This window comes from Scyliorhinus torazame, chromosome 6 (genome assembly GCF_047496885.1).
Source record: "Scyliorhinus torazame isolate Kashiwa2021f chromosome 6, sScyTor2.1, whole genome shotgun sequence".
NCBI classification, from domain to species: domain Eukaryota; kingdom Metazoa; phylum Chordata; class Chondrichthyes; order Carcharhiniformes; family Scyliorhinidae; genus Scyliorhinus; species Scyliorhinus torazame.
Window position 1 is genome coordinate 82,785,545 of NC_092712.1, and position 12,737 is coordinate 82,798,281.

At 48.5% G+C, this 12,737-nt stretch overlaps 1 protein-coding gene across 4 annotated transcripts in view; it reads right to left on the reverse strand.

The window, feature by feature from the left end:
• Positions 1-1,075: 1,075 nt before the first annotated feature.
• Positions 1,076-12,737, reverse strand: part of waca (WW domain containing adaptor with coiled-coil a) — a 175,723-nt gene continuing 164,061 nt past the window's right edge. For all 4 annotated transcript variants that reach the window (XM_072508388.1, XM_072508386.1, XM_072508387.1 and 1 more), the window contains 2 exons: positions 3,342-3,469; positions 1,076-2,527 (listed from right to left, as the gene is read on the reverse strand). In XM_072508388.1, the coding sequence (XP_072364489.1) occupies positions 2,458-2,527; positions 3,342-3,469 (198 nt within the window). In that variant the 3' untranslated portion in view covers positions 1,076-2,457. The remainder of the gene's footprint in view (positions 2,528-3,341; positions 3,470-12,737) is intronic.

Here is a 12,737-nt window from a genome sequence, read left to right on the forward strand (position 1 = left end):
ATTGCATTGCACCAATATTACAATGCTCATTTTCAGAACCAGGTTTTGATTTGATCAACTTCGGTGAGTGGTTAGTAAACAAACTCCCCAACACCAGTTTCCAAAGGGTTGATTATCGGAATAGAAATTAAAATCATTTTTCAAAAGTTTAACTTACAGGTTTAAAGACACAAATTAAATCTCTGCAAACTATAAAGACACATGAATACAATGACTGCTTCAAGCAAAAACTTGAGAAAGAACAGAGTGCCTACTGAAGAGAAGCAATTTATTAAGGAATTACTACTGTTACTTTTGGGGCAGCACGGTAGCATTGTGAATAGCACAATTGCTTCACAGCTCCAGGGTCACAGGTTCGATTCCGGCTTGGGTCACTGTCTGTGCGGAGTCTGCACATCCTCCCCGTGTGTGCGTGGGTTTCCTCCCGGTGCTCCGGTTTCCTTCCACAGTCCAAAGATGTGCAGGTTAGGTGGATTGGCCATGATAAATTGCCCTTAGTGTCCAAAATTGCCCTTAGTGTTGGGTGGGGTTACTGGGTTGTGGGGTTAGGGTGGAGGTGTTGACCTTGGGTAGGGTGCTCTTTCCAAGAGCCGGTGCGGACTCGATGGGCCGAATGGCCTCCTTCTGCACTGTAAATTCTGTGAAAAAAATTCTGTGATACTCAGTTGATCATAAAAGTGGCAAGAATTTAATTGGTACCCTTGCCTTTGTTCAAACTGAATTAAATGGTAAAATTTATTCAGATAAGTGACCACTGTGTGTGGGCTTAGCGGGCACATACGTAATTTAACACAATCATAATTTGTAACTAAGTCAAGACTGAGAGCAAGTTGAACTACAAATCAATCATCTCTCCTTCATAAAAATGTTTTCAATTATTACATTTCTTCTAAAGGACATCAAAATCCCTGCTCAAATAAAATGAAGTGCTAGCACAAGAAAGGCTGGAAGGTAAATTTTGTTAATAAGGCAATATTGGTAAAAAATATGTTCCTTAATCATCTGAGCAAAGATTTTGGTTAATAAACTGTGCCAAACCCAGGTAAACTACACATGAAAGAAAAGTGAGCATAACCAGTGGTAGCATAGTTTTATTTTTTTATATACTTTAGGAAACAATATACAAAGCTGAGCTCCACCATCATTTTCCAATGATGATTGTGTGCTCAAATTACACAGATCTAGCGTATTGTGATGGCAAAAGAACAGCAGTCAGCACCTTACTTGCACAGTTAGCTACAACACAAACATCCTTCAAATTAAACGTGTCATTATAGCAATACAGGTAAACCAAGACTTTGCACAAGCCAATTACAGGCATGGAATCCAAAACCGTTGTTGAAATTCTTGTTTTAGTCATTGAATCACTTACAAAAAGAAAAAAAAAGTTCTTCTGTCATTCATATTTGCACAAAATGATCTCTTCTGGAAAGCTAGAGTTCTATACAAAGAAAAACAAGCATCCAACAAGGATTGCTCCCAATCAGGTTTGCCAGAGCAGTTCAGCTTCCTGTATGCACAGCTGAATAAAAAGAAGGGTACCCAGTGCTTTAAACAACAAAAGTTTATTATATTTACATACATCTTTTCATGACTGACCGGCTTTCTTCCATCGTCAACAATGTTAGCAAATAACATTGGGCTTCTGTCACTATCCTTCGAGTGGCTTCTGCCGCTTAATAAATACACACATGCCCTGTATCAATCTTTCTTCGCTCCCATTTTTTTTTTGTTTCAAAACAGGGCACTAATGCAAATACACAGCAATTAGGTAGGCATACAAGAAATCAATTTGTACTTTACCTACTGCAACAACCTGTATTTTTTTCCCATACAACAGCACATCACTAATGAACTGCTGTACAGAGGAATGAAAAGTTGGTGAACCCAAGTGCCTTGACCACAATGTCTTAAGAAAAAAAATTGTAACTGCCTTGCAATGAAGAAAGCTGTCTGCAGAGCTGCTCCTGACTGGGTCTGTGGAATCTGAAGGTGCTCCATGCTAATTTGTGTACTGACCAAACTGTTCCAGTTGTTGCAGCCGTGATGCACACTGGCTGATGCCAGGATTCTAGGAAATGCTTATCACTGAATGATGAAAATTACCAAAGCTAGTTTGCAGACAAGTTAACATGTAAAAGGCTAGGTATTTAGCCACCTCAGCATTGATTAGTTCAGATGTCAAAGCTCTGATACACATGGCTTCCCATGGCTTCACTCTACAAAACATATTTACAACGTGAAGAATACATCTACAAGAAATCTACATTTCAAGGGTTTACAAATCAACCACTTATCTCCCCTGAATCAGAACCCTCCATATCCCCTTCCCAATCCACCCCTTTGCCCAGCTCCACGGTCCAAAGCCTTCTCAAACGCAGCTCAAATTTTAGTTTAAGACTGGGCAAACGTTTACAGTCCCTGGCTTTAAACCATGTGCAATTTCTTCACAAGTCCTCACACCATAAAGGAATTTTGATTCTTCAGTTTTTCAAGTTCTTTAATTTGTTGTCTCAAGAATAGTATCCTGTAAAAAAACAAAAGGGGAGGGATAAAACTAACAGTTAGTAACATAGTGACATGTTATAACACTGAAGATTAAAACAAATACAGCCAAATTGAAAGATTTTTAAAATTATCTTGTTTGCTCTCAAAGAAGACGATGCATGTTTACGTCTTATTTGAATGTATGAAATTATCAAATTTAGTATATTTGGTAAGAGTTATTAAATTTGAGTTTTACAAATGCATACTTTCACCACTACAAACACAATAAGTCAATTTTGCAACAGGGTCTATTTCAGCTCTTAATCCACCACTGTCCATTATTTGTCACTTTAAAATATATTTGCCTTCAATTGAGCTTCTATCCTTGGACAATAAGGAAATTATTTTATTTTCCTAAAGTTCACATGCGTGCACAGAATTAGATGCTGCACAAAATGTCAAAAATTTGCACCCCTTTGTTTTCATCTCTTAGTTCTCCATGTTAAGAAGAGGAACCTGATTGGAGGATTCACAATGAAAAGGGCTAGATTATACAGCAGAACGCTGAGACCACGCTTCCCCTTCTCTTATTGAAGCCAAGCTGCAATATACACAGGTTACAACAAACTAATAAAGCCAGTGCCTTAAAACAGTTAGGATTGCATTCAAATTATATATTTAACAACTGCTAACCACAATCTATCATCCCATTTTGTGATTATTGCATTTACCCCAAATACACATGGGACAGAAACAAAATTGTTGAATGCTACACAAAAAGCCAGCAATATTTAAAGGGGTTTAAATCTCCTGCAAAATGGTGCTCAAATGAATCACGCAGAAGAGTTGCTTACCGTTGCTCACGCAAAGTTGCTTGGATTTCACATACTCGAACCAAAGACCTTAAATTTTTAAGCTCAGTACAAATTTCAGATATGTGAATGCTTCCCATGTTGTGTGCTTCTTCTCTCAGTCGAGATGCCTAAACATAAAATTAAAAAAACAAATAAATAGGTATTGAAGATCTGCAGTAATAGGAAAAAGGAGAAATAAACTTGGACAAATGCTCAACTTAAAATTTTAGCTGTACTAAAAGGGGCGGAGAAAGGGGCCTCCTGGGATGGGCTAGGTACAGGGTGGAATTAAGGGGGCGGGAGTTAAGTGGGGAAGATGACATACGGTAGAGGGGATTGGAGGCATACGCCTCCTGTAAGGCTGATAACATGGAACGTCCGGGGACTGAATGGGCCGGTTAAAAGGTCACGGGTGTTTGCGCACCTCAGGGGCCTGAAAGCGGGGGTGGTCTTTCTGCAGGGGACGCACCTCCGTGTGAAGGACCAGGTTAGGTTAAGGAAGGGATGGGTCGGGCAGGTTTTTCACTCGGGGTTTGAATTGAAATGGAGGGGAATTGCGATTTTAATGAGCAAAAAAATGGGATTTGAGCGTGCGAAGGAGGTGAGGGATCCAGGTGGGAGATATGCGATTGTGAGTGGGATATTGGAAGGGGCACCGGTAGTGTTGGTAAATGTGTACGCCCCAAATTGGGATGATGTGGGGTTTTATGAGGGGGTTGCTGGCAGTGATCCCGGATTTGGCCACGCACTAGTTGATCATAGGAGGAGATTTTAACTGTGGCCTGGAGCCGAAGGTGGCTAGGTCAAGCCCCAGGTCGATGGGTAGGGTATGAATGGCAAGGGAGCTGGTGGGGGGTTATGGAGAGGATGGTGGATCCATGGCGTTTTCAGAACCCAAGGGGAAGGGAGTATTCCTTCTTTTCACATGCCTATAAGGTGTATTCGAGGATTGACTACTTCGTAGTGAGTCGGGAAATTTTGGTGGGGGTGGAGGGGGCAGAGTATGTGGAGATAGTTATCTCGGACCATGCACCTCACTGGCTGGAGATTCGGTTTAGAACGGGGCGAGAGCAGGGGCCAGGGTAGAGGTTTGATTCGGGGTTGTTGGCGGATGAAGGTTTTTCTGATAAGGTGCAGGCTGCGATTAAGGAGTGAGTGAGTGGAGTTGAATCAGAATGGGGAGGCATCGGCGGGCATTTTTTGAGAAACACTGAAGGCAGTGGTCCGGGGAGAAATTATTTTGTTTACAGATCGTGCAGATAAGGAAAGGAGGGCGGAACATGACCATCTAGTGAGCGAGGTAATGGAGGGGGACAGGGAATATTCAAGGGTGCCCACCGTGGAGGGATTAGCGAGGAGGAAAAAGTTGCAGGGGCAGTTTGACATGCTGACAACGGGAAGGGCGGTTGGGCAAGAGGGGTGCAATATGAGTATGGGGATAAGGCGAGCATGCTGGTGCACCAGCAGCTGAAGCAGGCTGCGTCCAGGACATATTGAAGATACTGACTGGGGCTGGGGATGTGGTGTGGGAGCCAGGGAAGATAAATGAGGCATTTGGGGGGGGTACTACCAGGGACTTTACGAGGCAGACCCGTTAGGAGAGGAGGGGGACATGGGGCGGTTTCTGGACGAGCTGGAATTTCCCCAGGTGGAGGAAGAAAGAGGCAGGCGTTGGAGGAGCCACTGGGGCTCAAGGAGGTGCTGCATAGTATCAGGGCTATGAAGTTGGGGAAGGCCCCTGGGCCGGATGGGTATCCGGCAGAATTTTAGAAGGAATTTGCGACAGGCCTGGCACCACATCTGTTGGGGGCATTTAATGAAGCACTGGAGAAGGGGAGTTGCCGGAGACGAGGCAGGCAGTAATCACGCTAATCCCAAAATAAGGGAAGGATCCGGTGGAATGTGGGTGGTATAGACTCATATCACTATTGAACACGGATGTGAAAGTAGTGGCTAAGTTGTTGGTGGGGTGGATTGAGGACTGTGTCCCGTGGGTGGTTGCAGAAGATCAGACAGGCTTCATGAAGGCCAGGCAGCTCGCGAGTAATAGAAGATGGCTGTTGAATGTGGTGATAAATCCGTCAGGGGCTCTGGTACCGGAGTTGGTGGTGTCCATGGATGCGGAGAAGGCATTTGATCGGGTGGAGTGGCGGTACTTGTTCGAAGTTTTGGGAAGGTTTGTGGTTTGGGCCGAGATTTGTGGCATGGGTGCAGTTGCTGTGTGTGGCGCCAAGAGCCAGGGTGAAGACGAATGATATGAGCTCACAAAGCTTTGACTGACACAGGGGTACGAGGCAGAGGTGCCCACTGTCGCCGTTGCTATTTGCACTGGCCATAGGCCATTGGCGATGGCTCTCAGGGGGCCGGCGGAGTGGCAGAGGACTGTGAGGGGACAGAGGAAGCTTCAGGTGTCGCTCTACGCCGATGACTTCTTGTTGTATGTTTCGGATCCGTTCGAGAGTATGGGAAGGATTCTGGGCCTGCCGGGGAGGTTTGGAGGGTTCTCAGGATACAAACTGAATGTTGGGAAAAGAGAAATTCCCAGTGAATGAGCTGGGACAGCGGGCTAATTTTAGGGGGATGCCACTTACAGTAGCGAGGGATAGGTTTAGGTATTTGGGGATTCAGGTAGCGCAGGAATGGACGGGGCTCCATAAGTGGAACTTAACAAAGCTGGTGGAGGAGGACAGGGAGGATCTTAGGAGGTGGGATACACTGCACTTAACGTTGGCAGGGAGGGTCCAAGTGGTGAAAATGAATATTCTGCGAAGTTCTTGTTTATCTTTCAGGCTCTCCCGATCTTTATACCAAAGGCCTTTTTTCGGAAAGTGGTCACGATCATCTCTAACTTTGTGGGGGCAGGGAAGTGCCGATGGTGGGGAGGACCCTGCTACAGAGGCAGAGGCTTCGGGGGGGGGGTTGCCGTTGGCGAACTTGCTTCATCATCAGACGGCGAATGTGGACAAGGTGCAGCGGTGGTGGGACGGAAAAGGAAGGGGTTAGGAGAGTTAGGATGGAGGAGGAATCTTGTCGGGGGTCTAGTTTGAAGCCCAGTGGTGCAGTCCATGGCGAAGATATGGAATCAGCCGAGGAGGCATTTTATTGGAATGTCGGTGCTAACGTCTCTGTGCGAGAATCATGGGTTTGACGGTGGGGGGGGGGGTTGTTATATACAGGAGGTGGAGAGAAGTGGGGCTGGTCATGGTGAGGGATTTGTATTCGGAGGAAGGGTTTGCCAGTCTGGTGGAGCTAAGGGAGAGGGTAGAGCTGCCGAGGGGGGAGTGTGTTCAGGTATCTGCAGGTTAGGGGCTTTGCGCGAAAGGTCTGGAGGGGTTCCCAAGGTTGCCGGGATACACCATGCTGGAGCGACTGCTGCTTCCAGATGTGGAAGTGGAGGGGAGAATTGGGGAAGTAGCTGTGGGAGCAGGGAGGTGAGTGGGTGGTGAAGATCAAGGAGAAATGGGAAGCAGAGGCGGGAGGGGAGATCAATTGGAGAGTGTGAGTGAGGCACTGCAAAGGGTAAACGGGACCTCCTCTTGTGCAAGGATGAGCCTGATACAGTTTAAGGTGGTGCACAGGGTGCATATGACCTGGCGAGAATGAGTGAGCTCTTTCAAGCGGGTAGCAGATGAGTGTGAGAGGTGTGGGTGGGGGCTAGCGAATCACACGCACATGTTTTGGAGTTGCGAATAATTGCCAAGATTCTGACTGGGAGTGTTCATGGTCTTAGCCAGGGTAGTGGAGGATCCAGACCCTTTTGTGGCGATACGTGGGGTTTCAGAGAAGCCAGAGCTCATGGAGAGGAAGGCCGATGTCGTGGCCGTCGCCTCTGATTGGGCAGTGGTGCATTTTGCTAGAGTGGCGGTCGGCATCGCCACGGGGGGGTAGAGGCATGGTTGGGTGATCTGTACGACTTCCTGCGGTTGGAGAAGATAAAGTTAAGGGGCTCAGCAGGCGGGTTTGAGAAAAGGTGGGGGGTGTTTGTGACCGTGTTTGAGGGGCTGTTCGGCACGGGGGGGGGGGGGGGGGGGGGGGATGAAAAGGGGGAAAAATCTGTACAGACTGTAAAGTTGATTGTTGGGAAGTATGTTTCCCAGGGTGTATATTTGCTGTAACTTGCTTTGATACAGGTTTCTAATAAAATACATTAAAAAAATACATGCAGGAAAACAGGATTGCAAAGAAAAACTTGCATTTCTTTAGGGCCCTTTATGACCATAGGTCGTCCCAAAACACTTTAGAACAATGAATTAAATACTTTGGAAGTATACTTTCTGTTGGAATCGGAATCTCAACAGCCAATCTAGACAAAACAACCTCCCCAAACAGCAAGGTGATAACGACCATATAATCTGCTTTTGTGATGTTGATTGAGGGATAAACATTGGCTGGGATATTGGACAGAATTCCCCTGCCCATCAGTGCCAAAGAATAATTTAAATCCACAAGGAGATCAACAGGGCCAAGGTTTAACACATTAGAAAGATGACATGCCTGACAGTGTAGCACATCCTCAGTGTCAGCATTGCACTGGAACGTCAGCATTGATTTTTGTGCTCAGACCCAGAAAAAAGATATGAACCCTCAACCTCTTGATTCAGAGGTGGTAGCACTATGCTGTAGTTTCAAATATAATCAAATGTGAAGTGGTTCACATTGTTCCAGAATAAGAAACTAAATGAGGTGGATGTAAATTATCTTTATTGTCACAAGTAGGCTTACATTAACATTGCAATGAAGTTACTGTGAAAAGCCCCTAGTCGCCACATTCCAACGCCAGTTCGGATAGAGGGGGAGAATTCAGAATTCTCAGCTGATACAGGAATTGAACCCGTGCTGCTGGCCTTGTTCTGCATCACAAACCTGCTGTCTAGCCCACTGAGCTAAACCAGCCCTTAAATCAAAGTGGAGAATGGGATAAGCAGAGATCTGGAAATAGAGATGGACAAATCCCACAAAGCAGCAAAAAAAAAAATGCAAAGTCATCGAAAAAAACTTACATTTACATCTATGATTAATTTCTAGAGAAATAGAGTGCAAAAGCAGAGAGGTCATGTTGACTTCACATGAAACCTTGGTTCGGAAACACTTGTAACTTTCTGGTGTCCATAGCACCAAAAGGCATACTCAATCATTGGAAGAAGTGTGAATCAGATCTATATGAATGTTACAGTACCAAAATTGAGAGGATGCAACTGTCATGCAAAATTATGCAGGCTGACTTCCGGTGATGACAACGTGGTGAGCAGTCGCATGTAAGGCGGCTATCCTCCCATGGATCCGAAAAACAGCCACGATACAACGAAACGCACTAAAAAGATGCACTAATCCAATCCCCAACCTTAATAAGACAAGGAAAGGAAGAAAGCGAGAGACCAGAAGCGAAAATGCCCGAAGGAAACCAAGCTAGAGGCAGAACAGACACCAGGAGCAGAAGGGGCCAGGGGCGAACACACACAGATGAGCCGACCGGCGCACGAGGCGGCGGAGCGGAGGTTTCGCCGAAACTAAAAGAGCAGGACAAGCAGGAGCAAATTCCCCGTGTACTAGGAAGGAACTGGAAGACATCCTTCACCGAGGCCCTGAGGGAGCACCAGCAGGAAATAAAAGCAGAGGTGAAAGCAGACATGGAGGCCGCGGCGAAGGCAGCGGTGGCCAAGGCCCTGGCCGAAATACAGCTCGCCCAGAGCAGAGAAGAGACTGGAAGCCCAAGAGGCGACCATTAAAGAGTTGGACAACGCCGCAAGAGCGATCGGATCACGGCACTGGAAAAGGAGGTGGCGAGGCTGGTCACGACGCAGGGGAACCTGAAGGGCAAAGTGGGCAACCAAGAGAACCGCTCGAGAAGGCAAAACGTACAGATTGTGGGCCTACCGGAGGGTACCGAAGGCAGGGACTCCACAGTATACATGGCGGAGATGCTGGGCAACCTGGTGGGGAGGAAAACTTTCCCCAACCCACCAGAAATGGACAGGGCACACCGGCCACTGCGCCCAAAACCCAAAGCCGGGGAGCAACTGAGGGTAGTAATAGTCAAACTGCATCGGTACCAAGACTGGGAAACAATCCCGAGCTGGGCCAGACAGACCAAGAACTGCCAAGGGTCTGGCAGATGGAAGACAGTGTTGACAAATGTGAGATTATCCATTTTGGTAGGAATAACAGCAAAAGGGATTATTATTTAAATGATAAAATATTAAAACATGCTACTGTGCAGAGAGACCTGGGTGTGCTAGTGCATGAGTCGCAAAAAGTTGGTTTACAGGTGCAACAGGTGATTAAGAAGGCGACTGGAATTTTGTCCTTCATTGCTAGAGGGATGGAGTTTAAGACTAGGGAGGTTCTGCTGCAATTGTATAAGGTGTTAGTGAGGCCACACCTGGAGTAGTGTGTTTAGTTTTGGTCTCCTTACTTGAGAAAGGACGTACTGGCACTGGAGGTGCAAAAGAGATTCACTAGGTTAATCCCAGAGCTGAAGGGGTTGGATTACGAGGAGAGGCTGAGTAGACTGGGACTGTACTCGTTGGAATTTAGAAGGATGAGGGGGGATCTTATAGAAACATATAAGATTATGAAGGGAATAGATAGGATAGATGCGGGCAGGTTGTTTCCACTGGCGGGTGAAAGCAGAACTAGGGGGCATAGCCTCAAAATAAGGGGAAGTAGATTTAGGACTGAGTTTAAGAGGAACTTCTTCACCCAAAGGGTTGTGAATCTATGGAATTCCTTGCCCAGTGAAGCAGTAGAGGCTCATTCATTAAATGTTTTGAAGATAAAGATAGATAGTTTTTTGAAGAATAAAGGGATTAAGGGTTATGGTGTTCGGGCCGGAAAGTGGCGCTGAGTCCACAAAAGATCAGCCATGATCTCATTGAATGGTGGAGCAGGCTCGAGGGGCCAGATGGCCTACTCCTGATCCGAGTTCTTATGTTCTTATGTTTAACGGAGTGAAAGCAGCCCTTTATAAGAACGGCGTACACTTTGGTATGCTACACCCAGCGAAACTCTGGGTCACATATCAGGACAAAGAGTATTTCTTCACAGCCCCCGCCGAGGCAAACAAGGCTGTCGAGGAATGTGAGCTGGAAAACAGACAACAGGAAAAGAAATAAATGGCCCCAGGCAAGGAGCGACAGCACGCCAAGGTGGGGGGGCAGGGGGGATGGCGACACCTAGCCAACCCCCCCCCCCCCCCCAAAAACAGGAAACCCACCCTGAAAGACTGAAGGCAAACCACTACCCGAGGGACCGTTTCAGGTGGCAGACCATGGCCCAGTACGAGAGAACGAGCAGAGCGGAGAAGGAAAGCAAGCGAGAAGAGTGCACGGTAAATGGGGAGAGAACGGGCAGGAACCGTAGAGAATGGGCCAGGGAGAAGCGAGACAGTAACTCCCAGGAGGGGGGGGGGGGGGGGGGGGGGGGGAGCCACCGCACTAGCAGGAAAGCTAGTACCGGAGGTATACAACAGAGCAGGGCTGCGGCGCGCGCCCCCAACAGGGTGGACCACACAGCAGGGGTGGGGGAGCAAACAGGGACAGAAGGGGGAGAGGAAGAGGGATGGGGGGGGGGGGGGAGAAATTAGGGCAAGAACTTGAGCACCAATAAGGCTACAAACGGCCACAACCAGAAGAGCTCGGAACAAGGAAGCACTGCAAGCAACCACCCAGTACGGTCTCTGGGCGAAGCAAGACCCGGGAGTGCAGGGGCCTACCCACATGGCGGATGGGCAACCCCCCGGGTTGCTGCTGACCATCTTCTAACGCTCTGCCAGGACGTCTAGGAACGGTTTGCCACCGCCTGAAGAACCCTTGCACCGATCCGCTTAAGGCAAATTTCACCATCTCCAATTTAATAAACCCCGCCATATCATTGATCCAGGATTCCACGCTTGGGGGCCTCGCATCCTTCCACTGAAGAAGAATCCTTCGCCGGGCTACCAGGGACGCAAATGCCAGAATACCGGTCTCTTTCGCCTCCTGCACTCCCGACTCCTCTGCCACCCCAAATATTGTGAGCCCCCAGCCCGGCTTGACCGTGGAACCTACCATCCTCGACACCGTCCTCGCTACACCCTTCCAAAAGTCCTTCAGCACTGGGCAGGCCCAGAACATGTGGGTGTGATTTCCTGGGCTCCCTGAGCACCTAGCACACCTGTCCTCGCACCCAAAGAACCGGCTTATCCTTGCCCCGGTCATGTGAGCCCTATGCAGCACCTTAAATTGAATGAGGCTGAGCCTCGCACAAGAGGAGGAAGAGTTCCTCTTCACAGAGCATCTGCCCACATCCCCTCATCAATCTCCTCACCCAACTCCTCCTCCCACTTACCCTTTAGCTCCTCCACCAAAGCCTCCTCCTCCTCCTGCATCACCTGATATGTTGCCGAAATCCTTCCCTCTCCAACCCACACCCCCGACAGCACCCCGTCCTGGACCCCGCGTGGCGGCAGCAGTGGGAACTCCACCACCTGCCACCGAACAAACACCCTTACCTGCATATATCTGAAGGTGTTCCCCGGGGGAAGCCCAAATTTCTCCTCCAGCTCACCCAGGCTCGCGAACTTCCCGTCCACAAACAGGTTCCCCCATCCTTCTAATGCCTACCCTGTGCCAACTCAGAAACCTTCCATCCATCCTCCCCGGGATAAACCGGTGCTTCCCCCGAATCAGGGACCACACCGTGGCCCCCACCTCCCCCGTGACGTCTCCATTGCCCCCAGATTTTGAGGGTAGCCGCCACCACCGGGCTCGTGGTGTACCTCATCGGAGGAAGCGGCAGCGGCGCCTTCACCAGCGCCTCCAGGCTCGTGCCCACACAGGACGCCATCTCCAGCCTCTTCCATGCCGCCTCATCCCCCTCCATCACCCACTTACGCACCATTGCCATGTTGGCGGCCCAATAATACCCACAGAGGTTAGGCAGCACCAACCCCCCCCCATCCCTGCACCGCTTCAGGAACACCCTTCTCACCCTCGGGGTCTTCTGCGCCCATACAACCTCCATAACGCTCCTGTTAACCCGCCTGAAAAAGGCCCTAGGGATCAGGATGGGGAGGCATTGGAACAGGAACAAAAACCTCCGGAGCACCGTCATTTTAACTGACTGCACTCTACCCGCCAGGGAGAGTGGCACCACGTCCCACCTCTTAAACTCCTCCTCCATCTGCTCCACCAGCCTCGTGAAGTTAAGCTTATGCAGGGCCCCCCCCCAGCTCCTAGCCACCTGGACCCCCAGGTACCTGAAACTTCTATCCGCCCTTTTTAGCGGGAGCTCACCAATCCCCCTCTCCTGGTCCCCCGGGTGCACTATGAACAACTCGCTCTTCCGCATATTAAGCTTGTACCCGGAGAAATCGCCAAACTCCCTAAGGATCCTCATCACCTCCGGCATTCCTCCTCC